At 47.4% G+C, this 24,242-nt stretch overlaps 4 protein-coding genes across 17 annotated transcripts; 2 read left to right on the top strand and 2 right to left on the bottom strand.

The window, feature by feature from the left end:
- The first annotated feature begins 134 nt into the window (after nt 1-134).
- LOC113025026 (uncharacterized) lies at nt 135-5,000 on the top strand. The gene is made up of 11 exons (XM_026172377.2): nt 135-287; nt 380-583; nt 1,973-2,030; nt 2,108-2,483; nt 2,861-2,955; nt 3,033-3,119; nt 3,193-3,268; nt 3,477-3,568; nt 4,376-4,497; nt 4,588-4,687; nt 4,779-5,000. Exons 2-11 carry the CDS (start codon nt 450-452, stop codon nt 4,854-4,856), a joined length of 1,218 nt encoding a protein of 405 aa, XP_026028162.1. The 5' UTR covers nt 135-287; nt 380-449; the 3' UTR covers nt 4,857-5,000.
- Nucleotides 5,001-5,917: 917 nt separating this feature from the next.
- Nucleotides 5,918-12,036, top strand: LOC113025022 (uncharacterized). Of its 2 annotated transcripts, XM_026172365.2 has the most exons (14): nt 5,918-5,996; nt 6,696-6,772; nt 6,884-6,995; nt 8,191-8,307; nt 9,066-9,182; nt 9,598-9,696; nt 10,103-10,228; nt 10,360-10,457; nt 10,534-10,623; nt 10,744-10,792; nt 11,059-11,123; nt 11,435-11,556; nt 11,647-11,746; nt 11,820-12,036. In XM_026172365.2, the coding sequence occupies exons 3-14, from the start codon at nt 6,920-6,922 to the stop codon at nt 11,895-11,897; spliced, it is 1,137 nt and encodes a 378-aa protein (XP_026028150.1). In that variant the 5' UTR covers nt 5,918-5,996; nt 6,696-6,772; nt 6,884-6,919; the 3' UTR covers nt 11,898-12,036. The 2 variants fall into 2 exon arrangements, with proteins under 2 accessions (XP_026028150.1, XP_080159451.1); XM_080303325.1 differs by lacking the exon at nt 5,918-5,996 and having other exon boundaries at nt 6,689-6,772.
- Nucleotides 11,971-16,617, bottom strand: lyrm5b (LYR motif containing 5b). 10 transcript variants are annotated; one of them, XM_026172369.2, is made up of 4 exons: nt 15,795-16,382; nt 15,616-15,714; nt 15,184-15,249; nt 11,971-12,286 (listed from the first exon to the last, which is right to left on the bottom strand). In XM_026172369.2, exons 3-4 carry the CDS (start codon nt 15,226-15,228, stop codon nt 12,080-12,082), a joined length of 252 nt encoding a protein of 83 aa, XP_026028154.1. In that variant the 5' UTR covers nt 15,229-15,249; nt 15,616-15,714; nt 15,795-16,382; the 3' UTR covers nt 11,971-12,079. The 10 variants fall into 10 exon arrangements, with proteins under 10 accessions (XP_026028154.1, XP_080159455.1, XP_080159456.1 ...); XM_080303329.1 differs by having other exon boundaries at nt 15,834-15,944; XM_080303330.1 differs by having other exon boundaries at nt 15,624-15,714; nt 15,795-15,868.
- A 153-nt stretch (nt 16,618-16,770) lies between these two features.
- Nucleotides 16,771-22,553, bottom strand: nedd1 (NEDD1 gamma-tubulin ring complex targeting factor). Of its 4 annotated transcripts, none has more exons than XR_013909893.1 (16): nt 22,421-22,553; nt 21,522-21,665; nt 21,062-21,156; nt 20,646-20,762; nt 20,435-20,575; nt 19,870-20,099; nt 19,317-19,518; nt 19,092-19,215; nt 18,815-18,928; nt 18,453-18,503; nt 18,283-18,372; nt 18,026-18,192; nt 17,752-17,950; nt 17,442-17,542; nt 17,241-17,307; nt 16,771-17,159 (listed from the first exon to the last, which is right to left on the bottom strand). XR_013909893.1 is itself a non-coding variant. In XM_026172360.2 (16 exons), exons 2-16 carry the CDS (start codon nt 21,655-21,657, stop codon nt 17,055-17,057), a joined length of 1,980 nt encoding a protein of 659 aa, XP_026028145.2. In that variant the 5' UTR covers nt 21,658-21,665; nt 22,421-22,553; the 3' UTR covers nt 16,771-17,054. The 4 variants fall into 4 exon arrangements, 2 of the variants coding, with proteins under 2 accessions (XP_026028145.2, XP_026028146.2); XR_013909894.1 differs by having other exon boundaries at nt 18,815-18,925; XM_026172360.2 differs by having other exon boundaries at nt 17,442-17,583.
- Between the last annotated feature and the right edge of the window lie 1,689 nt (nt 22,554-24,242).

Raw genomic sequence — 24,242 nt, 5'->3', positions numbered from 1 at the left:
TCTCCACAGCTTTGATTTATTAACAAAAATATTTTAATGTTACCCAAAGGTTTGAACTTTTTTTTAAATTTATCTCAAACTGAAAGTCGTCCGGGCCGCCGGGGGGACTCTTGGGTACTTTTCCCGGTGACACCGGAAGTTTTCGCTCTTATTGTGAAGAGAACTTCCTGTTTTGGTCCAAGCGGTGGAGTACCGTTAACGACCCGAGAAAGAGGCGAAAGTTTGATTCCTTGGCTTTTGGCTCCGTGAGTTTCGGTTCTCCGGGTTCGTGCTTGTTCCGGACGGCGGTGAGTTGTTTGCTCGCGCCTCTCGGAGCTAACTCTCCGATCTGCGCACCGTGTTCGCTAAACGCGCCTCCCTGTGCTTTGTTCCCACTCAGCGGCCTGACATGAGTCTGAGTCTCAGGTGATTCGAGTACCAGGTCTTTGCTGGGGGAAGAAGAGGAGAGCATGGAGGGCAAGTTAGCGGACAGCCCGTGTTCATCGGAGCCGGACAGCCCGGGGGTGCTGAACCGAGGCTGCCTGCTCGACTCGGACGATGTCCCGTACCCCGAGCTGCCCGTCATCGTCCCGGAAACCCCCAGGTACCCTGCACCCGTGGCACGTTAGCACACATACAGGAAATTACACGTACATGTAGTCCGAGTTCCTGGAAGCTGCAGTAACAGCTGCTCTGCTGAGAGTCTGGGGCTTCCCTGTATTTGTGACCTTTACTCTGGAGAGTACACACACTTCCTGTCTGTGGTGCACCCTTAAATGTATGGACTCCGTGAGGAAGCTTCGGCCTCTGCTCACACGGTGAGCCGGCCTCTGTGACCCTCTCTCGAGTGTTTATTGGTCCCTCGCATGTGATCGCTTTCAGGCCAATAGCACCACCAGGACTTTCCTCGTAAACGGCAACAACAAACTGCAGCGATGACAGACAGCAGAGGAGACCGAGCAGGTCCAAGCAGTCCTCTGCTGCAGGGACACAGTCACACCTGCCCCGCAGCAGCTGCTCCGCTCTCTCCACACCAGAGTCCGGGCAGGCTGAAATCTGCTGCTGTGTTTGGATCCCAGTAATAAAGCAGCACAGCCCAGCTGGACGCTGATCCCATCGCTCTGTTAGAAACCAACTGCACGTGTGCTGACTGCTCAGCAGCTGTGGGAGTCAGAGACCGTATTTAACTCCTGTGCTGACAGGTCAGCTGCTGTTTACAAGCCTCCCAGTGGAACAAACCCTGTTCGTGTAACGCTGGACTTCAGCCTGTTTCACTTTCAAACAGAAAGTGGACTGTTTGCAGTTACGGGGGTTTTCCAGTAGGAATGAAAATCTATTCTTGGAAACACTTTCTGTTTCCTCAAACTATCAACAGTTGGTAGAGGTTTTCTCATTAAAGACGACGTGACTAACATAAGGAGAGGGCGACTCCGCTCGCTTCATGTGGCGGTGGTGGTGGTGGGGGAGGGCAGGCTTTAACTGGCCAATTGTGACCCGAGCCCGAAATGGGCCAATGATGAAACTGAGCGAGGGCACGACTACCAGGACGGGCAGCGATGTGTCACACACTTTGACTCATAGATTATAGTTTAGCCCAGTGTCCACAGGCTCTCCTTAAGTTATCACTGATGATGACCTCACAGTGGTCATGTGACCCTCGAGACGTTCCAGCCCAAAGGTGACCGTAGTTTTTCCTTCTTCACACGTTCGCACATCGTGACGACATCATTAAGGCTGTACTCTATAGTTCCTGTGACTGTAGAAATGAGGTCAGAGGTCGGGGGTTTCCTTCGGCGTGGGGATTTTAGATAAGAGTGCAGCTGGGTGGATGAGGGTTGCAGTAAAAAGTTCTCAGATCAAAGATGTCTGAAAACGTTTTGTTCCTGCAAACAGGAACACACAGATATTTACCGCCAGGGTTTCGGTATTTATTTACTTTGTGTGATGGGCGTGTTATTTTGGTGCTGAGGTGAAATCTGTCTCTTTGCTCCAGCCCGCAGCTCGCCAAGCGGCGGAGGCGTCGGCACGTCGTAGAAGAGCATTTCAGCCCGGTGAGTCGCTGCCCTACTGAATCCCTTTGTAACCAACTCTTCATCGCAGACTCACAGAGTCATTTCATTCCCCTCAGGTGCCGGTGGACAGCTGTCCAGAACCAGACTGTCTCACCCCCAGCAAGCGAGCTTTTTCACATAGTTCTAAACGCCGGCGGCTGGCCAAACAGAGCGCCGGCTTCGTTCCCGCGTCCTCTCTCAGGACGTTTGCTTTGGGCAGCTGGCTGGAAGCCCCGCGGTCCACTGCATCCTCATCGTCCTCTTCGTCTTCTTCCTTTTCGTCCTCTTCCTACCTCACTCCGGTATCAGTCCTTCAGCCGAGACCAAATGAGACGAATACTTTGGCGTCACCGTCACCACCTCCAGCAGCGGCGTCGAGCTCCAACTCGCTGTCCTTCCTCACTGAAGAGGAGAGGAGGTGGCTGAACGGTGATGAAGGCGGCACCTCTGCAGGTACGAGCGTTCGGCGGTCACACTTCCTGCCTGAATCTGAGCTTTACAGAAACGTCTCTGAAGTGATGGCGTTACTCTCCACCAGACTCCATTAAAAAAAACAGAATTTAGCCTCATAGAAGACAGCAGCTGTTCTCCTGCTGCTGCTCAGCTGACTTGGTCTTATTGTGCAACTTCACATTCACAGTTTAACATCCAGACGTCACAGGAAGCGAACAGAAAGTTAAGGTAAAAATCGATGTTTTTTCACTGGAGTCTGGTGGAAGTTGGCGGGTGTTTCTGGGAACAGCTGAAGAAACCTGTTTATGAGGAAACTCATCAGCTCGAGTCTGAGTCGTCAGACAAACTCAGTGATGTTTCTGTCGTTTCTCCTGCAGCTGCAGTGGAGCAGATCATCATCAGCGACGATGAGGAAGCCACCGTGCGTTCACTACAGATGGAGGAAGACGAGGCGCTGGCCCGCAGCCTGCAGGTAGAAGCTGACCCGGACAAAAACGCCTCACCTGAGGCAGAGCGGACAGGTGTTCACGTTTCCTTTTCATCCTTCAGGCTCAGTTTGACCGAGAGGAGTCGGATCTTCATGGCAGGCACCAGCATCATCACCACCATCACCTTCATCAAGAGAGTCACCACAGGGTGAGACAGAGTGAAGGACGTGTGCAGGTACAGGGTTCGGTTTGTGGACTCAGGTGTGACCTTCTCTCTGCAGTTTTATCCCTACGTGGAGCCTCGCTGGATGTCTCAGGTGCTCGCGGCCGTCTCTCCTCTTGTGGGGCTGGAAGAAGGTAAGACATGGTGATGATGTCACTGGCGTTTAGAGCAGCGATTAATCGAGCGTTCGCTGGTAAACAAGAGCCTGCTCACACCTGATTGGTCAGTAGGAGGGAGACTGAACATGTGATCTGTGACCTCCTGATTCTCCAGCTGTGTTTAGAGTTTCAATCAGTTTGCAGTCATTTTGCTTCTTCTGATGCAGCTGATGTGTTTCCGCAGACCTGATTGGTCAGCGTAGAAGACGTGGGCAGGGCAGGAGGAGGAACGGCATACCCGACTTTTCAGACGACCTTCAGGGAAACGACTACGAGGTGAGGAGGCTCGGAGGACTGATGGAGGAGGGAGGCCTCACATTTGTTTGAACTGAAGTGTGCTGCGACCTAATCTAGGTCAGCTCCACCCACCGGTTACCTGGAAGTCCGGGACAGCAGAAACAAATCAATCATGTTGGTGTTAGAGGTGTGGCGATCATAACCACTGCTGAGCATCGGCAGCCTCAGCACCTGGGGGCGGTTTAGCAAGAACACATGGGACACGGAGTCCTGAGAGGCGATTGGTCGACCAGAGTCAGCTGAACTTGGCGCCTTGTTTGTGGCTCAGCTGCAGAAAGCTTTGATCCGGTCAACGAGATTTAGTTCCCATTCCAGAAAAACACTGTTCCTGTCACATCAGTGTTGCAGTATCGCTCCGGCACGGCGTCTTTGCAGGGGGAGGACACGTAAGCCTAAATTTCTGGCTTTAACTCGAACCCGCTTTACTTCAGTTTTATTTACACAGCACGCAGTCACCACAACAGTCACCTCAGGGTGCTCCGTGCTGTACGGCTCCCAACAATCATGTGACCCCCTATGAACAAGCGCTTGGTCACAGTGGGAAGGAAAAAGACCCAGGCTCAGGGAGGCTGTCTGAGCGGGGGAGGAAGTCGGGGAAAGATGCGCCGTGGAGCCCGATTTTCTTCTCATACTCTCAGTCCTGAATCGCGCGTTCCGGAGCCGATGATCGCGATATTCAAACGGACGTTAAATTATTACAAACGTTTTTCCTGTCATAAATCTGTGTGAACATACGAGTCACCGTCAGACAAGCGTGACCCCGTGACCCCTCTGCTCGTCTTTCAGGCTCTGCTGGAGTTCGAGGAGCGTCAGGGCGCCGTGGTATCCAGGAAGCTGAGTCGGCGGGAAATCCAAAGGTTTCCCACCAAGGTGTTTCAGGGATCCAGCAGTGGCGGCGGGAACACGCAGTGAGTCTCTGAGCTCGCCGTTTGTAACGCTGAAAACAAACGAACCCCGAACCTGCACGCTAACACGTCTCTGTGCTGATTGGCCGGCAGGTGTCAGATCTGTTTCTGCGACTACAGCGACGGCGAGAAGCTGAGGATTCTGCCCTGTTTCCATGACTACCACGTCCAGTGTATCGACCGATGGCTGAAGGTACTCCGGGGGATGCGCCGTTCGCGCTCCACTGTTTTTAGAGCCCCTCCTTAAACGCCGTCTCCTCACCTGTGTCTCCCCTCCTCCTCAGGATAACACCACCTGTCCTATCTGCAGAGCCAACCTGGCTGACGGAAACGCCGTCGCCCCCCCGACCTCTGACCTCTGACCTCGTTTCTACAGTTTTCTATCGGAGCAGACGGGTTCGTGTCTCCTGAAGGACGACTCAGACTTCTGTTTTTCAGTTTTTTATATTTTTATTTAAAGGTTTGTCGGTGCTCATGTGACCACAGAAATAAAACAATAAAACCTCGCAGCGAGTTTTTTCATTTATTTAGTGACGAGCAACCAGTGCTTCTTAATATTTCATCTTCTTATGTCTTAATGTTGTTTGTTTTATTTTTTTAAGCCTTAGATAGTTTGTTTGACATAATTTTGACTTTTCGTAAAATATTAATATTTTCTGTAAAATATTTTAATTTTCAGAAAAGCTGCGACCTGTTGCAGCAACAGCATCAAACTGTTTTATTTAGTCTGCTTTGTGTTGATGTGTCTGTTCCTCTAAATGTTCAAAATAATACAAACTGTTATTTAGATCATATATTTAATTCAGTTCTATTTTATTTACAAGGCACCAAATCATGACCACAGTGCCTCATGGTGCTTTATGTTTTATGGTAAAGACCCTAAAATTATGCACCCCAACAATCAGATGACCCCCTGTGACCACTTTGGGGACTGTGGGAACGAAAAACTCCTTTTTAACAGGAAGAATCAGGAGGCTCAAAGTTGTGAATCGTGACGCCTTTACTCTCCACCAGACCAAAAACATGAATTTGACCTCACAGGAAACGAGCCGCTGTCTCCTTTTCTGCTGTGGATTTGTGTTTTTCTGTGACTTTGGCTTCTCGGTGGGTTAGTGTGGATCAGTGTGGAGCTGATAATAAAAAATCCATGTGAAACTTTATTATCCAACTGTTACGGTTACAGTAGACGCAACAAATCCAGCCTCGGCCATTCTCGACCTCAAACACAGATACATAGGGTATCCTTTAACTTCTGTCAGTTCCCACAGTCTCAGCAGGTGAGTGGACATCAGTGATGGTGAGTTCAGGTGAAGCAAAAATATGAACGAGTTTTAATTGTGTTGGTGAAATGAACTCTATTCTCTCATTAAACGTCAGAGCCGCTCAGATCTAATTAAAGAGTGGGCGGGGCTTGTTACACGTCACGTATATGTATAAAGGTTGGAGAGCTTCCCTTCCACCCAGCGTGTGCCTCTAGTATCAAATGCAGACCTCCAGTCAAGGTAGGTGCTCTGTGCTCTCCTCTGTTGTTCGTATTATGGTTATTATAGTAACTATAGTTTAAACTAGCAGCTTTCATTCTCATGATTTCACCGCTGCGTCATGAATCAGCTTAAATCACAAACTTTTACTTTCGCTTCCTCGGCCGTGACAGCCGGATCATCCGGATCCTTTCCCCCTTCAGCTTTTTGTGAAAGCGCTAGAAATCAGAAATCAGAGAGGAAAGTGTGGCTGGCTGAGAAAGGATTCGGACCCACAGAGTCAGACTTGACAGGAAACTCCCCCAAACCACCCGGAAATATCCCCTCTGACACTTAGGCGCAGTGTTTCCTCCTGATCTGAGCTTCATCCTGCAGTTACACGTCTCTGAGAGACGCTCGGTTTGGGGCAGATGTGCCGATAGACACACCCCTGCGCCACCGTAACATCCAAACACCGTCAGTCCAGGGGCGTGTCCGGGGACAGGAGTGCATGGGGTGGCACCCTCCCTGATCACCAACCACCAGGAACATTTACCCAAGTTCTTCACTGAAGTGCACGTTATTGTACTGAATCCAAGTATTTCAGTTTTACTGAGGCAGATGTTACATTTCCGACACTTTATTTTCAATTTTCTTATTGGTTCGCTGATTAACTGCATTATTGTAGTTGTAACTGGGTCATAAATTACATATTGTTATAATTCCTGTTATATCTTTTAGGACCTTCAAGCCTGTAGTTGTGTTCATTATCAGGAGCCCCCCCCCCATCCTTCTTCTTCTTTGGTGCAGATTTCCAGGTGAGGGAGAATCTGCTGTTTTTATCACTGGGCTCTTTGCACAGATCCATGGTGTTAAAAACCTGCATTTGTAATCAGTGACGGTTTTCTGATGAGTCGTTTCTCCTGCAGCTGTACTGGAGCAGTTAATCATCATCATCAGTGACGATGAGGAGGTCGCAGCAGGTGGAGGAAGACGAGGCGCTGGCCCGACGCCTGCAGCTAGAAGCTGACTCAGAATTTGGTAAATGTCATGGCCAGTGTTGGTCAAGTTACTTGAAAAAAGTAATCAGTAACTAATTACTGATTACTTCCCCAAAAAAGTAATCCCGTTACTTTACTGATTACTTATTTTCAAAAGTAATTAGTTACTTAGTTACTTTTTAAAAACACGATTTACAACCTGAAGAGGTGATAAAGCGATAGATCTTTCAGCCCAATTCTACTTTTTCTGCATAATCCATCATACAAAATGTAATCAGATGGAAAAGTCTCTTTTTTTAACTTGTTTTATTAGTTTTAATCTTTTAACTTTATGCATCAAGCAAGAATTTAATTATCTGCAACATTCTCTGACTGGAAGAAATTAGTTTAACATTTAAACCTATTTTCTGCACATTCCAACACATAAAATAAAATATTTTTGTGTGTTTACACTCAGTCTTTCAAATAGATGCAAGTAAAACACAGCAGAAAATAAATAAAGTCAAAGACTCAGCGGTCCTGTTGCTCTATTTTCACCTGTAAAGCAGGAGTGGGGTAGGCGGAGGGTTACCCTGGTGCAGGTGTGCCGCGGTCAGTGGAAGAATCCGCGAGTTTCTCTGTGAGTTTCCCATTACGTCGTAGCTACTCGGTGCTTGTTGGAAGTTTAGGGGTTTTTTCGCTGTAAAAAGAAGTTTTCTTCCCACGCACAGCGGACACTAATGTTTTTGTCACTTTTTATGGAATCAAACTCAAAGTAAGGTCAGTACTTCCACGCTTTAAACGCTGCACGCTCATACTCTCTCTGCACTCGATATGTGATCCATTGTTGATCTGCACACAGCTGTTGTCACGAACGTCGCACTCGCTTACGTCACTGTCGTGAGACATTCTCGCAAAAAATCACGGTTTTAGTAACGCAGTAACGCAGCGTTCCTACGGGAAAGTAACGGTAATCTAGTTACCATTTTTGCAATCGTAATCCCTTACTTTACTCGTTACTTGAAAAAAGTAATCGGGTTACAGTATCGCGTTTCTTGTAACGCGTTACTGCCCCTCTCTGGTCGTGGGGGTGGGGACTTTATGTAATTCTATAGAATTTGCCAGCTTAGACGGGCATGATGTCGGTATGAGGAGATCATTCAGTCCCATCGAGTTACCCTTTGAATATTTCAGGGTTTTAAACTCCTACTCAATAACTGATGAACTCTTAAATCTTTCCATCTCTTCTCCTGCAGCTGGGGTGGAGCAGATCTCCATCACTGAGGAGCAGCAGGCTGCGGTTCGTTTACAGCAGATGGAGGAAGATAAGCTGCTGGCCCGCCGGCTGCAGGCAGAGGACGACTCGGACATCGGTATGTGTCGGTCTTATCGGGGGGGGCAGACCTGCTGTCGGTCTGCTGCTTTTGTAAGTGAACCAAAGAAAATGCTAATGCTAAATAACTTCTGTAACTGCTATGAACGTCATGTGACTGTGATGCTCGGCGTGAGCAGTTATACTTATATATTACAACTTCCTGTCACACGTGTCAAATGAAACACCGAACTAAGACTTTTTACACCTTTGTTCATTTTTTGTATTTGGCGACGTGCTCCTGATGAGACAAGCGCTCCGGCTAAAACAGATGGAGGACGACCATGACCAACTAGGCTCCACCCCTAAACTGGTCCTGATAATCTAGACTAGGAACAAAACAAAAAACAGGACCGCCAGTACCTCCCAATTCAGCCTGTACTTAAAAAAACAAACAACTGACGGAGGTGACGGGCGACCATGCTCCGTCTTCTCTGAAGGCTCGCCTTCAGGAACCAATCAGCAGTAAGAATAAATCAGAGAAGCTCACACAGGGGCGCTGCTTGTCTGCCTTTTGCAGTGGGGAGACTGCAGCCCCCTCAGCCCCCCTCCTTCACACGGCCCTGTCCATGCTGTCCTGTAGGGAATGACTGTGATTGGCTGTGGTCACGAGTCGATTTGCATTTTATTAAAGATAATTTTTAATTGGTTCTTTATTTTTAGTTTTTTGCATTTTAAATATCACTCGATGGTGCACGCGTCTCTGGGTCTAGCTTCTTTGGCCTGGATGGGTTCTGTGACGAGTGGTTTCTCCTGCAGCTGTGGTGGAGCAGATCTCCATCAGCGAGGAGGAGGAGGCTGCAGCTCGTTCGCAGCAGCTGAGGGAAGACGAGGCGCTGGCCCGACGGCTGCAGGTGGAGGACGACTCGGACATGGGTACGTGTTGGCGTTACACACACACATATGAATATTGGAACCCTTCTTTCACTGCTGCTTTAGTTTCAGCGTCTCTGACGGTTGTTGGCGACAAAAAAAAGCGGATCCGATCCTGGAGTTACTCTTCTCTCAGCATCAGGAACGTTAAAGTTCTCGATGCTTCCTAAGCTCCACTTTTATCTTTCAGCTTCTCCAAAATTTCCAATTTCCAACATTCATACATGTTGCTGATGACTCAAACGGCTGCAGGAACACGCCCACCCTCCACATTAGTTATTATTAGAACAGTTAACATGCATGTCACTCCTGCTGTCACATTTTGTCAGCGTGGTGTCTTTGAACGCAGCACGGGGGCTGTTGCCTCAGCAGCTGCACCCTCAGTGGAGGCTTGTCTGATCCTTCGTTTCTTCTGCAGCTGCGGTGGAGCAGCTCGCCATCAGCGAGGAGGACGCCATTTGTTTCCAGCAGGCGGAGGATGACGAGGAGCTGCAGGTGGAGGCCGGCTCAGACATCGGTACGTCAGCGTTGCGTTAGGCTGTGGTGAGTCGGTGAGTGAAACGGGCGCTGCTCTCAGGCGCTGCTCGGTAATCGCTGTTCGCCGTTCACTCGCAGCTGCTCGATGAGCAAACGTCGCTGTTCCCACTTCCACGCTTTGCATACAGGGCGGGATTCCCACTGTGGAAGAATGATTTTGTTTTATTTTGTATTTATTTTTTTAAATGTTTTGCCTTTTTAAATCTATATCCTTCATTCATCATCATCTTCATCACTACTGTGATGTTGTGGCACGGTGGTGTGGTGGTCAGCAGGGTGTGCTCACAGTGAGAAGGTTCTGGTTCTGTTCTCCGGTTCTCCCACAGTCCGAACTATTATTATTACTATATGATGATGGAGTCTGTGACGAGTGGTTTCTCCTGCAGCTGTGGAGGAGCAGATCTCCAGCAGCGAGGAGGAGGAAGAGGAAGAGGATGCGGTTCCTTCACAGCAGGTGGAGGAAGACGAGGCTCTGGCCCGAAGGCTGCAGGCGGAGGACGACTCGGTGCTCGGTACGTGTCAGTGTTGGGGGGCGGACCTTGAGAACGATGGGGAACGTCGGTATTATTGAAACATGATTGGCTGGTGGTGGTTCCAGCCTCCTGCTGAACCTTCAGCGTTCTTCTGATGCTTTGTTCTGCAGCCGCGGTGGTGGAGCAGCTCGCCGTCAGCGACGAAGAGGAGGGAGCCACTGGTTTACAGCAGGTGGAGGATCACGAGGCGCTGCACCAACACCTGCAGGTGGAGGCAGACTTGCACCAAACGCCTCACCTGAGGCAGAGCGGACAGGTGTTCACGTTTCTGTTTGTTCCTCCAGGCTCGGCTGGACCGAGTGGAGCACAACAGACACCGTCACCACCTCCATTATCACCACCTCCACCAGCGTCTTCTTCATCGCCTCCACAGGGTGAGGCAGCCAATCACAGTCTGATCGTGGTTTTCATATTATCAAAAGTGGTGCTGCGTTCAGGAAACGTGCGACGTTTTGCTTTGATTCGCTGACCGAGCCGTGACCTTCTCTCTGCAGGGTCGTCCCACAGAGCGCCGCTGGATGATTCAGGTGGCTCCCGGAGAAGGTAAGCACCAGAAACCAAGTACTACAGAGATGTGGTATAAATACATGCAGTACTTCAGTCCAATCAGGTCTTTGGAGTATTTGTAGTTTTTCTACTCGCTCCTGTTAAAGTAAAGATTTTTTTTCTCTCTATAAAAACTGAACAAACACAAGCTGCTCAAACCTGACCGACCAATCAAACGACAGCGTAGAAACCTGACCAATCAAACGACAGCATGACACTGTTGTAGAGCTTTAATCGGTCTGCTTCTGCTGATCGTTCCACAGTTCTGATTGGTCACGGCAGGAGTAGGGACGCCACATCTGATGACGCTGAAGGAAACGACTACGAGGTGAGGAGTCTGGAGGAGGGGGAGGGGTCTCGAGGAGGGGGAGGAGTTTCGATCATTCTGCAGACTTTGTTCACTCAGGGACAAAAATCCCGTCAGAATTTGTCTTTGGAGCTTTTTTCCAAAAAGTTGTTTTGAATTTGGATCTTTCTTCTTCTTCTTTAATGTTTCATCTCAGACTTGGTTTGTGATCTCTTCTTTACGTTCCTTCTTCGTGTTACAGTTGAGCTCTTACAGTTAGACGCTGCAGGTATTCAACGTGGACCAATCAGGGCCCAGATGTCAGAGTGTTGACGCCTTTGCTCGTCTTTCAGTCTCTGCTGGAGCTCGAGGAGCGTCAGGGCGCCGTGAGGACCAATCAGCTGAGCGCGACGGACATCCAGAGGTTTCCCACCAAGGTGTTCCAGGGATGCGGCGGCAGCGGCGGGAACACGCAGTGAGTCTCCGAGCTCGCCATTTGTAACGCTGAAAACAAACAAACCCCAAACCTGCACGCTAACACGTCTCTGTGCTGATTGGCCGGCAGGTGTCAGATCTGTGTCTGCGACTACAGCGACGGCGAGAAGCTGAGGATTCTGCCGTGTTTCCATGACTACCACGTTCACTGTATCGACCAGTGGCTGAAGGTAACGCCGTGCTTGGTTATACGGAGATGACATAAACTTGGAACGCCACCTGACTCTGTCTCCTCCCCCCCAGGATAACCCCACCTGTCCCATCTGCAGAGTCAACCTGGCCGACAAAGACACCATCGCCCCCCCGACCTCTGACCTCTGACCTTGCTTCTACTGTTTCCTATGGGAACAGACAGACAGGAAGGAAGGAAGGAAGGAAGGAGGACTCACGCTTGTTTTTGTTTTGAATACTTTAATTTAAAGGCTTCACTCGGTGGTCATGTGACCTCAGGATTGGATCCGTAAACCTCAGAGCTGTTCGTGTCGTCACCGTTCGGTCGCCGTTTAGTCCTCGTAGTAGCGCTTCTTCATCGCTCTGTACTTCCTCAGGTAGTAAAGCGCCTCCAGCTCCCGGGCCACGTACTCGCCACGAGCAATCAGGGCCTTTATTTGCTCGGGGTCCTCCACCGCCTTGTTCCTGGCAAACGCCGCTCTCAGACGGTCGCGGAAGTAGTCACCACCTTTGGGGTACTCCCTGCCGAGGTAGAGGAGCTGCAAGGAGGAAGAGGATGTGTTAGCAAAGATATGTCTTTATTTTTACTAAAGGGCAAAAAGGCGGCCGATGTATGACGGCACATGATGATCACATGATCTCAAAATCAGCACAGGTCTTAAAATCACTCTGGACGATGATCTTAGACTGACACACCTCCAGAGGCCAATGCGTTTTATCAGGACGAGCAGCGGGAACGCTCCGAGGATCCACGAGCGCTTTTAGTGAGTCACTTTACAAAAGGTGAATCTGAAATCTTGTCACATAGTCTTGCTTTGTAATTCCTTCAGCGGCGCTCCCTGCAGAGACCTTATCTTAGTCTAAAGCTGATAACAGAAAGTGTTTTCCTAAAGAGGGTCAAAGGTTTATCTGCAGATAGCTCTGCGGTCATAAAGGCGCCGCTGATCTCCATCCTACACGCTTCCTCATGCATAAAATCTTTAAAAACACTGATTGTTACAGTGTCTCACCTTACTTTCTAATTCACTCAGGAGGGCGGAGCTCCTGCGTGAGGTGGACACAGGAAGTCTTTAAACCTTCACCATGAGGGATCACGAGTGCGGGCATCTTATTTTTTGCATTTATGAAATAAGAAAGCGCCGCCTGCTGCCTGTTTGTCTAAACTCACTGAGTTAGTTTCACCAAAGAAAAATGTGGTGACCATCTCAGGCCACAGCACATCTTATGTCACGTGTGCAGCTGGTTTCACTCAGAACCCGTTAAAGGGGCGGGGCTACAGAGGGAGGCGTGTTAGATTTCTGGGTTTTGGGCTTTAATGTTATTAAAATATTGTGATGGTGGGCTGTGAGTTTGATTGTTGGTTTTCTCTGCTGATGTTGTTCGCGGCGTAACGACGGCTCTGCCACTGAAACGTCCACTTTTTCACCCTAAACATGATGAAGTGTCGTCAGAGTGTTTCTGAGCAGATAATCTCAGCCCGATCCGATAAATAAGCTTTAAATATATCAGAACACCACTTCAGCGTCATTCTGACAGATGAATAAAGACCTCAGTGCTTTGGTGCAGACACTACAGGTTGTGCACGCAGTTGCATTCTTTTAATGCCCAGCAGGGGGCGACACTTGCTGCAGCGCCCTCTGTAAACACTGCTGACATCTTCACAGATAAACATGAAGCTTGAACATTTTGGTGGGGCTCAGCACCGCTTTGCATGATGGGAGATTTGAGAGGCAGCTTTGTGCCTTCAGATCTGTTTGAGGTCATCTCATCATTACGCACCTCCGACGGCTCACAGTGGCACCGACGGATCATCTTAAAAGTAAATTAACTGTCAATAAATGTTAACAACATCATCATGGAGTCTTTGCTGACGCCGCCTGAAGTCTCATCATCCAAACTCCCGATTCTGACGTTTACAGCTGTGAAAACAGAAAATCTAGAATCGCTGGAGGACAACGTGTCACCGACAATGTTCCCTCTAAGCTGCCCACTGCTGGCACAGAAAATCTGCGTTGCGCACAAAAAAAATCTGACCTGCACTGAAATTAAAATTAAACTTTAACAATCCTGTTCTGCAGTGTGAGTCAGTGACTGGCTGCTCCCGTATGGGATCAGAACGATGCCACCTTATCCCAAAGTCCAGCCAATGATGCGATTCACATTCGTATATACGCAGCCAATCAACATGGCTGACAGGCTATGACGCGTCCTTATGTGCCGGTGTTTTAGCAAAGCGGCTGCTGTGGAGTGAAGCCACGTTAATGCCAACGTGTACAACCATTGGAGATGTGAGCAGGACAGACGGAACAACTGACGGACAAAGTGTGGACTTTATACCAGTTTTTAAACTGTGTTGATCGACCACGTAAAACCAGAGTTATGATAAAATATCTGCAATGTTTGGTTTTCTTCCTGAATACTGTCGTTGTTTATATTTACTGCAGGAAGAAACGGTAAAAACTGCGTTTTATAAGGAAAACGCTCAAAAGCCTGTGAACAAAAACAAAACTCCCAGCCTTTCCTATTGGTGGAAAAATGTACCATGTGGACCAATCAAAGAATGATATGGCAACATGGCATTTAGATGTTTAGGGAGGGGGAAGTTTTAGGAGTGACGGCGTGTTTGAGATGTGAGAGATTTGAGACGTTTAGCACAAATCTTGTGTAGTTAGTGTGTAGTTAGTGTGTAGTGTAGTCAGTAGTGTTGTTGTGTCAGAACAATGAGGCGCCTGCTGAGTGTTACAGGTGTTACAGCAGTGACACATCTGCTGCTGTCAGGCCTGCAGGTATCAGGCTGTTGTTCTCCTTCATCTCATAGTGGACACAAATTATTTTTGGAGTTACACAAATAATTTGTGTGGCATCAGATTAGATGCAGAACAGCTGATTGTTCTGTAAATAGTTTGAAATGTTTGTTTAAAAACACCTTGGCTGCATTTTTAGGTAAACAGCTGCAAAACTTTGTTTCCATAACTCAGTTACTTTTTTGAAGAAGTAACTAAATAATTAATTACCCAACATTGGTCATTATTTACTGTATTTGCAGACAGAGTTACAGACTCTCTCCCAGACCACAGACTCAGAATACAGTCAGAGCAAAAAATAATAAAAATAAAGTTGTTTTCAAAATTGGAGTTCAGGTTATTTTTGCTTCCAATAGTGTTAACATGCTGCACATGAACAAGATTGTTTAAGTTTTCATTGTCAGTGGGTTAAAGCAGTTAAAAGTCGTCTAACATAAATGTAAATGCTGTAATTTGATTACTTTAGTAAACATGTAACTTGGATGCTGGCGTGACCACAGTGCACACGTCTGCTGCTGCTCACAGTGGTCCACGGGACACTCAGGGAGTTTGTGTGTTCGCTCAGACACGTGGAACATTAGAGGGAACTTTGGTCATCGAGTTCTTTAAAAATGAATTTCCCCAACACTCACGTTCTTGTACAGTCGAAACACTTCAGACCTGAGTGGGTTGGCCATCTTCCTGGAGGACAGTCCGAGCTGAGAAAGGCAGAATAAACGCAAAGTTCAGATTAAAGAGGTTTAACCTGCTGCTCACGCTCAGTAACTGCTGAGGATTCAATTCCATGTGCAACACAAAGAAAACTGCAGCTCTGCTGACGAATCAACAAGAGAACCATCGAACCAGATCAGTCGCTTCACAGGAATCACAAACAGCGTTAAGGCTGAATGACGCAGTCAGATCTGAAGCCATCGGCTCCGGATCGGATGGCCGACTGTCATTTATCTGTGACAGCCGAAGCACTACAGGCGCCAGTGTAACAGTAACACTTTAAAAATAAACAACAATAAAGCTGTTTAATAATTAAATGTTAATAATAACAATAAAGTACATCTTGAAGGTACCTGCTAACCTATTGTTCCCATGACGTTTATGGCTTTTGGGAGGCCAACAAAGAAACCGATCTTACACCAGAGTCCACTCACAAAAACGCAGATTTTCACCTGACAGAAAAAAGAAGTTTCTATTCAACTTTGCGTGACTTTACTGTTTCAGTGTTTTCTTGTGATCCGAACTAACTCACTAAAACATCAGAGTCGCTCCGTAACACAAACTAACGGACCAGTCGAGGCCGCTGCAGACGCAAAGCTCCGCCCTTCTGTGACGTAAAAATCCAGCTTTTGTGAATGGAGTCTGGTGGAGAGCGACCCGGTTCACTTCGCGGTTAGCACATAACCCACAGCGGCTCATCCAGGTGTGCAAAAAATTGGCACACCAGCACGTGATCTGTAGTGGGCGTGACCGCCGGCACCTGCTGCAGGTAACAGTTTCCGCGTGTCTCTGCCTGCAGGTCTATAACGTTAGAAAGTACACGCAGTATCGCAGTACATGTAACGCACACCTGTCTGCCAGGTGCGCGTTAGATTAGACTGAAAACACGTTTAACGCTCAGCTCGTGACGTCATAAATACTATAAACACTTACAGGAACGTTTGAGGCTCGTTGGTCTCAGTTTTGCTGCAGGGTTTGAATTCCTGCGTGAAGTGGATCAAATGAAACGTCACCTTCAGGTGATTCACGTCAGGTGAGCAGCGCTAGCAGGAAGCCAACTTTGCTCTGAGCGGCTGAAAGAGAAAAACCCGACAATAAACTAACCGAGCCTGAGCGGGTCAAAGGTCACGCAGGGTTAAAGTTCCCGCGGTGAATCTGTTTCCCCCGCTGCTGTTGGTCTAAAACAACCCGCTGAGCTCCGGGTTCATCGCCGCGGAGCACGAAAACCTAAAAGTCTGAACTTAGTGAGCGTGCTGCGCGCTCACAGGCTAGCAGGTAAACAACCAAAGAGTGTGAGCGCGCAGAGATTAACCCCACCCCGACACGCTCAAACCGCCGGCCCGCGAAAAGCCAAAGAACAAACACACATTTCACTACAAACTACGACCGCATATCACCGTAAATACTGCCTCACACCGTGTTACTTACTGTGATATTAAAACTGTGATAAACACACCAAAGGTTTTAGAAAGATTCGGGTTGATGTACATGAAAACACACACACGTAATTTTTTTATTGGCTGTAAACTTTTTCTTTTTATTCTTCTTCAGACAAAAGCTTCTTACTAAAACATGATGCAGGCACATGTGAACCGACCGCCTTTCAAACTCTTCCAGGCTTTGACATCAAAATTCATTAAATTACAACAAAACAGGGTACATAAGTGTTCTCACACACACACACACACACACACACACACACACACACACACACACACACACACACACACGTTCATGTTGGACCATCTGACGTCAGGATGGGAGGAGGCAGCCAGAACGAGGCTCCAGACGGTCAGTAGTTGGCCCTGAGCCGGCGGTTCTCCTCCCTCAGCCTCTCGATCTCCTCCACCAGAGACTCGTTGACGGAGTATTTCTCTATCAGACTGTGGATCTCAGTCTGAAACACAAACACAGAATCATAAAAAACCAGAAAGTCACATCTGACCATCAGAGGAAAGCTCGGACGAATCTGTCGTACCAACTGGATGTAAAACTGTCGGATCATCTCCACCTGGAGGTTGATGATGTCTTTGTGACAGGCGTTCCTGAGGAGGAGAAGCTTGTTCATGTCCCGCTGCCATAAAAGCTCAAAAACACCAAATCAACCCGCCTCTGAAAATAGTCCCCACAAAAAGGCTAGCTGATTTTTCTCTGAAGAGAGGTCAGAGGTCAGACTGACCTGAACTCCTCCAGAGTTTCATGGATCATGTTCTGGATGAAGTGGATCTGCAGGGAGGTGAGGGGAGCAGCTCCGGCCTGTCCAACCACGTCGGCGATGTTCTGAGAAAGAGACGAGGAAACGGCAGCCGACAGAGCCGGACCTGAAGGCAGAGGAAACATCGGAATCTCCCACACAAGCAGCTGACCCTGAACTCAGCGTCCAATTCACAAGCCTATTCCTACAGAGTCCCACAAACAGTGAACTAACCACGGTGATATCGGACCTTAGTGGGAATTGAACCCTCAGAACTGCTGCTGCCCGACTCTACCTGCTGCTGCAGATGTGGTGGGTGGAGCTCCGTGGACAGGTGAGTCGTAGCTCAGGTGAGCCTGAATGCCATTGGCTTTCCGGAGGCTGGGCTCTGGCGTGAAGAAGGGCGGGGCCAGCTGACTGTGATTGGCTGACTGTGACATAGGGGGCGTGGACTGACTCTGTGTCTCCAGACTGGAACAGCTGACTTTGTCAGACTGAGACAGATCAAAGTTCAGTTAGGTGGACCTGCGTTGTCACAGGTGTAGAGGTTAAAGGTTAAAGGTCATCACCTTTCTGGCATCACACAGTTCTCCAGCTACAGCGGTGTTTGGCTCCTCCTCTTTGATAGCCGGAGGGGTCTGGAAGACTGACAGCGGGCTGTAGCACCTCCCCGCCGAGGCTGCGAGCGGCGTTCCCAGTGGCGTCTTCCTGTGAGAGCTGGGACCTGCGTGAGAGTCTGAAGCACAGTGCAGACATTCTTTAACCTCCAGGTGACCTCACCTGGACCTTTAGGCATTTTAAATGGGCGTTGAACTTGAACTCTGACCTTCTCTGACTGGAGAGAAGATGTCCAGGCTGGCCCGGCCTGTTAGCTGCTGACCCTCCCCATCTCTAGACATCACCTCCGAAGTGGTAACTAAGGAAAAAGAAACACAGCGTCAGGATTGGTCCGACGGCAGCGTCGCTTCAAATGCATCTGGTGACCACCTCTCGTACCCTGTCCTCGTCCAAATGGGGTGTTCGCGGTGGTCCCGTGGGTGAGCGAGTCTGGAAGAAGAAGGAGAAGCACGACTGAAATGGATTCAGTTAGAGGTGATAACAGAGAACGGCTGTGAAGGTTCTCAGTCATCCAGGTCATCGCAGTCAAAGGAGCTTGCAAAGAAAAGCGTCTGGACTTCTTTAAGCTGCTTGAAGACGTTTCTCAGATGAGAGCTGAAACGTCTTCAAGCAGCTTAAAGAAGTCCAGACGCTTTTCTTTGAAAGCTCCTTTGACTACAGAGAACGCTGCGATTTACAAAAACAAGGCAACGTTAGTGAATGCAGCATCAGATTTCAGCCAATCACAGGCTGCCTCTGACCTTCGCGAGCGGGAGAGAAGATGTCCAGACTGTTTCGTCCCACGCTACTGAACTGCTCCGCCCCCTGCTGGCCTTCAGCTTCCCGACACATCCCGTCCACAGCAGCGCCTCCTGCTGAACACGTGCTGTAATTATGGCTTTATCATCATCAGACAGGACAACCGTGATTGGCCACACTGCCACAGGAGCTTCAAGCTCACAGTTGCCTTATTTATCTGTGTGGGCAAAACAAAACGCGCACACTCGCGTTCACAGTGACCTACAGCGTGAAACCCACCTGTGTTTGTCACCTGTCTGTTGGGGGCAGGGCCTGTGCTGGCGGTGGGATCTGGTTGGCTGCTGGGGAGCTTGGTGGAGGATCTCTTAGAGCTGGAAGTTTTTGAGGAGCCAATTTTACTGGACTGAGACAAGAAAGAGAGAAAATAACCCTGCAGGTTTGGACACACTGAAGGAAAAATTGATATTATTCCCATCTTCCGTCTGAGAGTCCCGAGGATAGTACCTTGTGTTTGCTGGCGTTGCTCTGGAAGCGCAGGCAGGTCACTGAGGTTTTATGGGCCACTGTGATCCTGGTGGGGGAACTGGAGTTTCTCAGGTCGTACTGGTAGATCTTCCCGTGAGTGGACCCGACCACCAGCCCAGTACCGTCCAGAGTGAAGTCCACAGCTGTCAGAGGACTGTCCACGCGGATGGACCTCAGGACGCTGGAGATGCAGACGAACACGCCGTTAAACACAAAGTGGAACAGATTTTATCCACAGACAAAGAGTGGGCTTCAGCTCATGCTGCCTTCTTATTGATGCTTTGCTTTGGTTCTGGACTGCTGGACAGAAAGTTTTATATTAACATAGGATAAAACACGATGAGACTCATTTTAAAGTCTAGAAGTCTTCTGCAGTCTCCTGAAAGGAAGACAGGTGAAAAACTACACCTCCTCAGAGCCCGGCTCATTCTCAATGAGCTCGAGAGCGCCCTCTATGGAACAGGAGCTCCACAGAGGGCGTGACAGCCTTGTGACCGAGCAGGGACGTGCAGAACAGAGCGATCGGACTCACATCTTGCTGGCGGTGTCGTAGCAGACGATCTTCTTGTCCAGGCCGACGCTGACGACCAGCAGGTCGCTGGTGGGCGAGAAGGCCAGGCCGGAGCCTGGGGCCTTGTGGGCGCCGTCAAACACGTGCAGCTCCTTCTGGGTGTTGGAGTCCCACAGCACCACCGTTCCGCTGTCAGACACGCTGCCCAGCAGGGAGCGCTTCACCGTGGACAACCTCAGGTCGTGGATGGGCTGGAGATCAACAGATTATCAAGCAGTAATACCAAACATTCCTCTGCTGTCTTTTAGTTACAGTCTTTACATACACAGACTGAACAGAGTGAAGCATAAAAACGGAGCCCCTCCTCCACTCTCCGGTTAACTCTGAGCCTGCAGAGTTCTTCTTTTATTAAAGACTTTATATAACGTGATGAGGTGAGGTAAATAAACTGAAAGCACACCTCCACCTTTTGGCTGCTCCCTCACTACAGTCATATCACCAACTCACAGCTCACCTGAGCGGCTGCACATGAGCAGCTTCAAAGAAAATCTTTAAAAGAAAAACGATATGAAAGTGGAGGTCTGACCTGGTTGCTACCGTGGCCGAACGGCCTGCTGGATAGGTTGGTGGTCAGACTATGGAGGACTAGGTCGCCGCTGGTGGAGCCGGAGGCGACGTAGCTGTCGTTGGCATTAAAGGACACGCAAGTCACCTCCTCCTTATGGTCCTGAGAGAAAAGGAGGCCATGTTTATCCCGCTCAGAGGTAAAGGAACCCGGAGGTGGCGTGAGGTCCTACCTTGAGGGAGCGGTGCAGTCTCTTGGTCTTCAGGTCCCAGATGTGCACGCAGTGATCGAGACCTCCGCTGACCAGAAACTGAGACGAGGAGCTGAGACACACCCGGGTCTGCTTTTTCTGAACACGGGTACAAACCAGCACCGTTACACTTCACAGAGGCTGAAGAGCTCTCAGTGAGATACTTACCAGACTGACTCGGCTTTCTAAAACTACACAGCGTAACTAAAATCTTTAGTTTCCCTCTTTTCCCTGAAACCTAAACTTCACTAAAACACCTGGGAGAACAGCTGGTATCATATTTCTAAAGCTCAGTGTTTTGGGAACTGAAGGAGAATTTGGACCCAGAGACAAACAATAACGTCTTAGGCTTTATTCTTCTTTTACCCCTCTGCAGTCTTTAAAGAGCTGAGACTCACCCCGTCGGCCAGCTCCACCACCGGCACAGGAGTCGACTTGAGGCTGGAAACGACCAGCTTGTCCCCACTGCTGCTGGCGCTGACCAGGTACTGGTCTGAGAGAACTGGTCAAGGCTGATTCACAGATCTAAAGGTGATTTATGCTGCTCACTCTGACAGGGCAGCTCTGCATGATTCATAGTTTAAAATAAGCTTTCTTTGTCTCATATTGTTCATGACCTGTCTGAAAGAAGCTGCTTTAGCTCCTCCCCCTTTAAGACATTTTATTGTGATTGGCTGCCCCTTGAAATTAAACCGCCAACTGAGATCATAAACTCATCAGGAAGTGCTTACTGAGCTCAGGGTGACCAAAGATGTGTATACAATCAGACAGAGGAGTCGCCCCCTGCTGGACATGACAAAGACAGCAGATTTCCATCTTTCATATCCCGGCTGTGGTGACTTAGTGACAGCAGGATACTGTTGGAGCTCCAGCAGGCCTGAGCAACAGGGTGGCTTGTGCTGTGTGGGTTAAACTGCTCCACTGGCGCCATGGAAACCGCATCCCAGATCTTCACGCAGTCTCCGGTCGACACCAGCCGTGTCACCTCCTCCATGGTAACAGCTGGAGAAAATAAACACATGCACAGAGAGTTGTATCGTCGCAGGCCGTCACTGTTAGTTTTACAGCTCATCATTGGTTTTGTCAAACTTGCACAAACAACATAATTGTAAAGTTTTCCATTAAACAATGATCAGAACTACATGACTATAGAAGGGAAAGGAAAAACCTGCGACATAAACACAGGAAGATGGATCGGATTTACATTTTACTTTTTGGCTTTTAGAAACCGCCAAAGCCAAAAATGTGCATGTCTACTTTTCCCACTGAATTCAAAACTAGATTCTATTTAATTTATTTTCGATTGTGTTTATTTCCTTTACTGTTCAGCGCTCTGAAACCTGGTTTTAAAAAGTCTTATAGGAAGGTAGAGTTGAAAAGCTGGTGCAGTAACTCCAAGTATCAGGCAGTAAAAGTACACAGTGCTGAAGTATTTCTGTGGAACCTTCTATCGGATGTTCGTAGTTTTTTGGTCTCTGTTGTAGTTTTTCTACACAGTTAACTGCAAGCAGACGGACACGTAAAGCTGAGTCTGACGCCTGTGAGGACTTTTAACGGCTCGCAGGCTGTTTTTGGTCCATCAAACAGAAATTTTATCGACTTTGCTCCGTTAACTTGAACCTGCAGCTACAGGTAGCTCATGCTAACCGACTAACAGCTTGACGGCTTTAAAGTTAACAAATAGTCGCGAGGCGAGCGGAAACTGCCGGGAATGTTTTCGCCTGACCCTCAGAGTCCTTAAGATTAACTATACTTACCCAGAAAGAGTTTTTAATCACCGAAAAGTCGAAACTGAGTTTGTTTTGGAGGCGCCCGCAGCCAATGAACCGCCACTACGGAACACCAGGAGGGACAAACGGTGGAAACGGGCTCGTACTTCCTGTGTTTGTGTTAAAGTCTAATCGAAATGTACTAAATATACAGTATCAAGGCAACAATTAAAGAAAAACACAGAATAAAATATTTAATTTTTGTTATATTTTATATGAAGAAAATAGGAATATAAAAACGTGGCTTTATGAAGAAAAATAAAACAAAAACAAGTTTAGTAAATATTAGTGATGGGATTTCCGGCTCTTTTAGAGAACCGACTCTTCCGGCTCGACTCACTAAAAAGAGCCGGCTCTTTCGGCTCCCAACCGGATCTCAAATTCAAATCAAATTCAAATTTTATTTGTCACGTACACAGTCATACACAGTACGATATGTAGTGAAATGCTTGGACAACTGCTCGTGACCTAAAGAAAACAAAAAAGGAAAAGGCTATGAATAAGATAGGAAATAAATATGAAAAATTAAAAAGGGTAAATTTAACTAGGAAGGAATAAAATATAAATTAAGGTTAAAAATGAAATAACTGTACAACACAAATTAGAATGAAGGGTAAATTTAACTGGGAAGAATAAGATAAAGATAAATATATAAATTAAAGTTGAAAATAAAATAACTGTACAACAAAATACACAATACACAATATAGAACTATATAAGAATGTATGAAGAAATCTAAATATAAATAAATATATACACAATAACAGCAGCTGTACAAGTATTAACCGGAAATGAAGAATATAGTGACCAGTGTTGTGCAAAACCAATGTCCAGAAAGTCCAGTGTGTGTGTAAGAACCATATGTGTGGGTCAGTACTGTGTGGTGGTGTGATTGAGAGACCGTATCGCCTGCGGGAAGAAGCTCCTCCTCAGTCTCTCTGTGTTGGTCTTCAGGGAGCGGAATCGCTTTCCTGACCTCAGCAGAGAGAACAGTCTGTTGTTGGGATGGGATCTTCAGGTTGTTTTGTTGCTTTAATTAATTAATTATTAACAACAATATGAATATATGCACAAAAGGAATTACTAATGTAAAAAAATGTTGTTTTATTTATATATGTTTATATATAAATATATATAAACGTAAAAACTCCAAAACACGTAAAAACTCCGTAGCACATACAAACCCGGAAGCATGTACAAACTCCAAAACACGTACAAAACACAACACAAGTGCTCCAGGATGCTAGTGGCAGTGTTGAGCTTTTGTTACTTAGTGGCTACACAAGCCAGCAAGTACCAACGACCTGATTTGGTGTGTGGTAGTAACAGGTAAATGTACTTTTTTTTTAAAATTTATATGAATATATATGAGTGCTTGTGTATAAATACACAAACAATACACATATGCTTTCAATTGTGTAATTTAAGTGATCTAGGTAGCTGTGTTTTGGAAGTTCAGTTAACGCTAGAAATGTGTTTTGGAGTTTATACGTGTTGAGTCTGTAGGGGCCACCGTAAATATATTTTTATTTATTCACTCCACATAAAATGTAATAAATAAATCATATAATACAAAAAACAACTATTTACATTTTAAACTTTTAACTATTTAAATTTCAGCTTTTTCCTTTTAAACAAATTTAAAGTGGAACAACACAAAACACTGCAAACCACAACACAATTAAACATAAATTAAAATATGAAAACAAAAAGAACATGCATATTCTCTGTCATATGGACCTGCATGAATAAACTTTCTGAATCCTTTATCATCTGCAACTGAAAATAGTTGTGGATGATTACTATACCT

The sequence above is a fragment of the Astatotilapia calliptera genome, chromosome 7, assembly GCF_964374335.1.
Source record: "Astatotilapia calliptera chromosome 7, fAstCal68.1, whole genome shotgun sequence".
NCBI classification, from domain to species: Eukaryota; Metazoa; Chordata; class Actinopteri; order Cichliformes; family Cichlidae; genus Astatotilapia; species Astatotilapia calliptera.
The sequence above is the reverse complement of the archived record's forward strand: the minus strand, read 5'-3'. Positions and strand labels throughout refer to the sequence as shown.

Bases quoted from the DNA above. Each gene is read 5' to 3' on its own strand.
- lyrm5b (XM_026172367.2), bottom strand. From the start codon at position 15,228: ATGGCCAACCCACTCAGGTCTGAAGTGTTTCGACTGTACAAGAAC. The intron at 12,287-15,183 runs GTGAGTGTTGGG...TCCTCCTTGCAG, and splicing joins TGTTTCGACTGTACAAGAAC to CTCCTCTACCTCGGCAGGGA.
- LOC113025026 (XM_026172377.2), top strand. From the start codon at position 450: ATGGAGGGCAAGTTAGCGGACAGCCCGTGTTCATCGGAGCCGGACAGC. The intron at 2,031-2,107 runs GTGAGTCGCTGC...CATTCCCCTCAG, and splicing joins TAGAAGAGCATTTCAGCCCG to GTGCCGGTGGACAGCTGTCC. The intron at 3,120-3,192 runs GTGAGACAGAGT...TTCTCTCTGCAG, and splicing joins ATCAAGAGAGTCACCACAGG to TTTTATCCCTACGTGGAGCC.
- LOC113025022 (XM_026172365.2), top strand. From the start codon at position 6,920: ATGAGGAGGTCGCAGCAGGTGGAGGAAGACGAGGCGCTGGCCCGACGC. The intron at 6,996-8,190 runs GTAAATGTCATG...CTTCTCCTGCAG, and splicing joins AGAAGCTGACTCAGAATTTG to CTGGGGTGGAGCAGATCTCC. The intron at 9,183-9,597 runs GTACGTGTTGGC...TTTCTTCTGCAG, and splicing joins GGAGGACGACTCGGACATGG to CTGCGGTGGAGCAGCTCGCC.
- nedd1 (XM_026172360.2), bottom strand. From the start codon at position 21,657: ATGGAGGAGGTGACACGGCTGGTGTCGACCGGAGACTGCGTGAAGATC. The intron at 20,576-20,645 runs GTAGGACCTCAC...CTTTTCTCTCAG, and splicing joins GACTGCACCGCTCCCTCAAG to GACCATAAGGAGGAGGTGAC. The intron at 17,308-17,441 runs GTCAGTCTGACC...TCTCCTCCTCAG, and splicing joins GAAACTCTGGAGGAGTTCAG to GAACGCCTGTCACAAAGACA.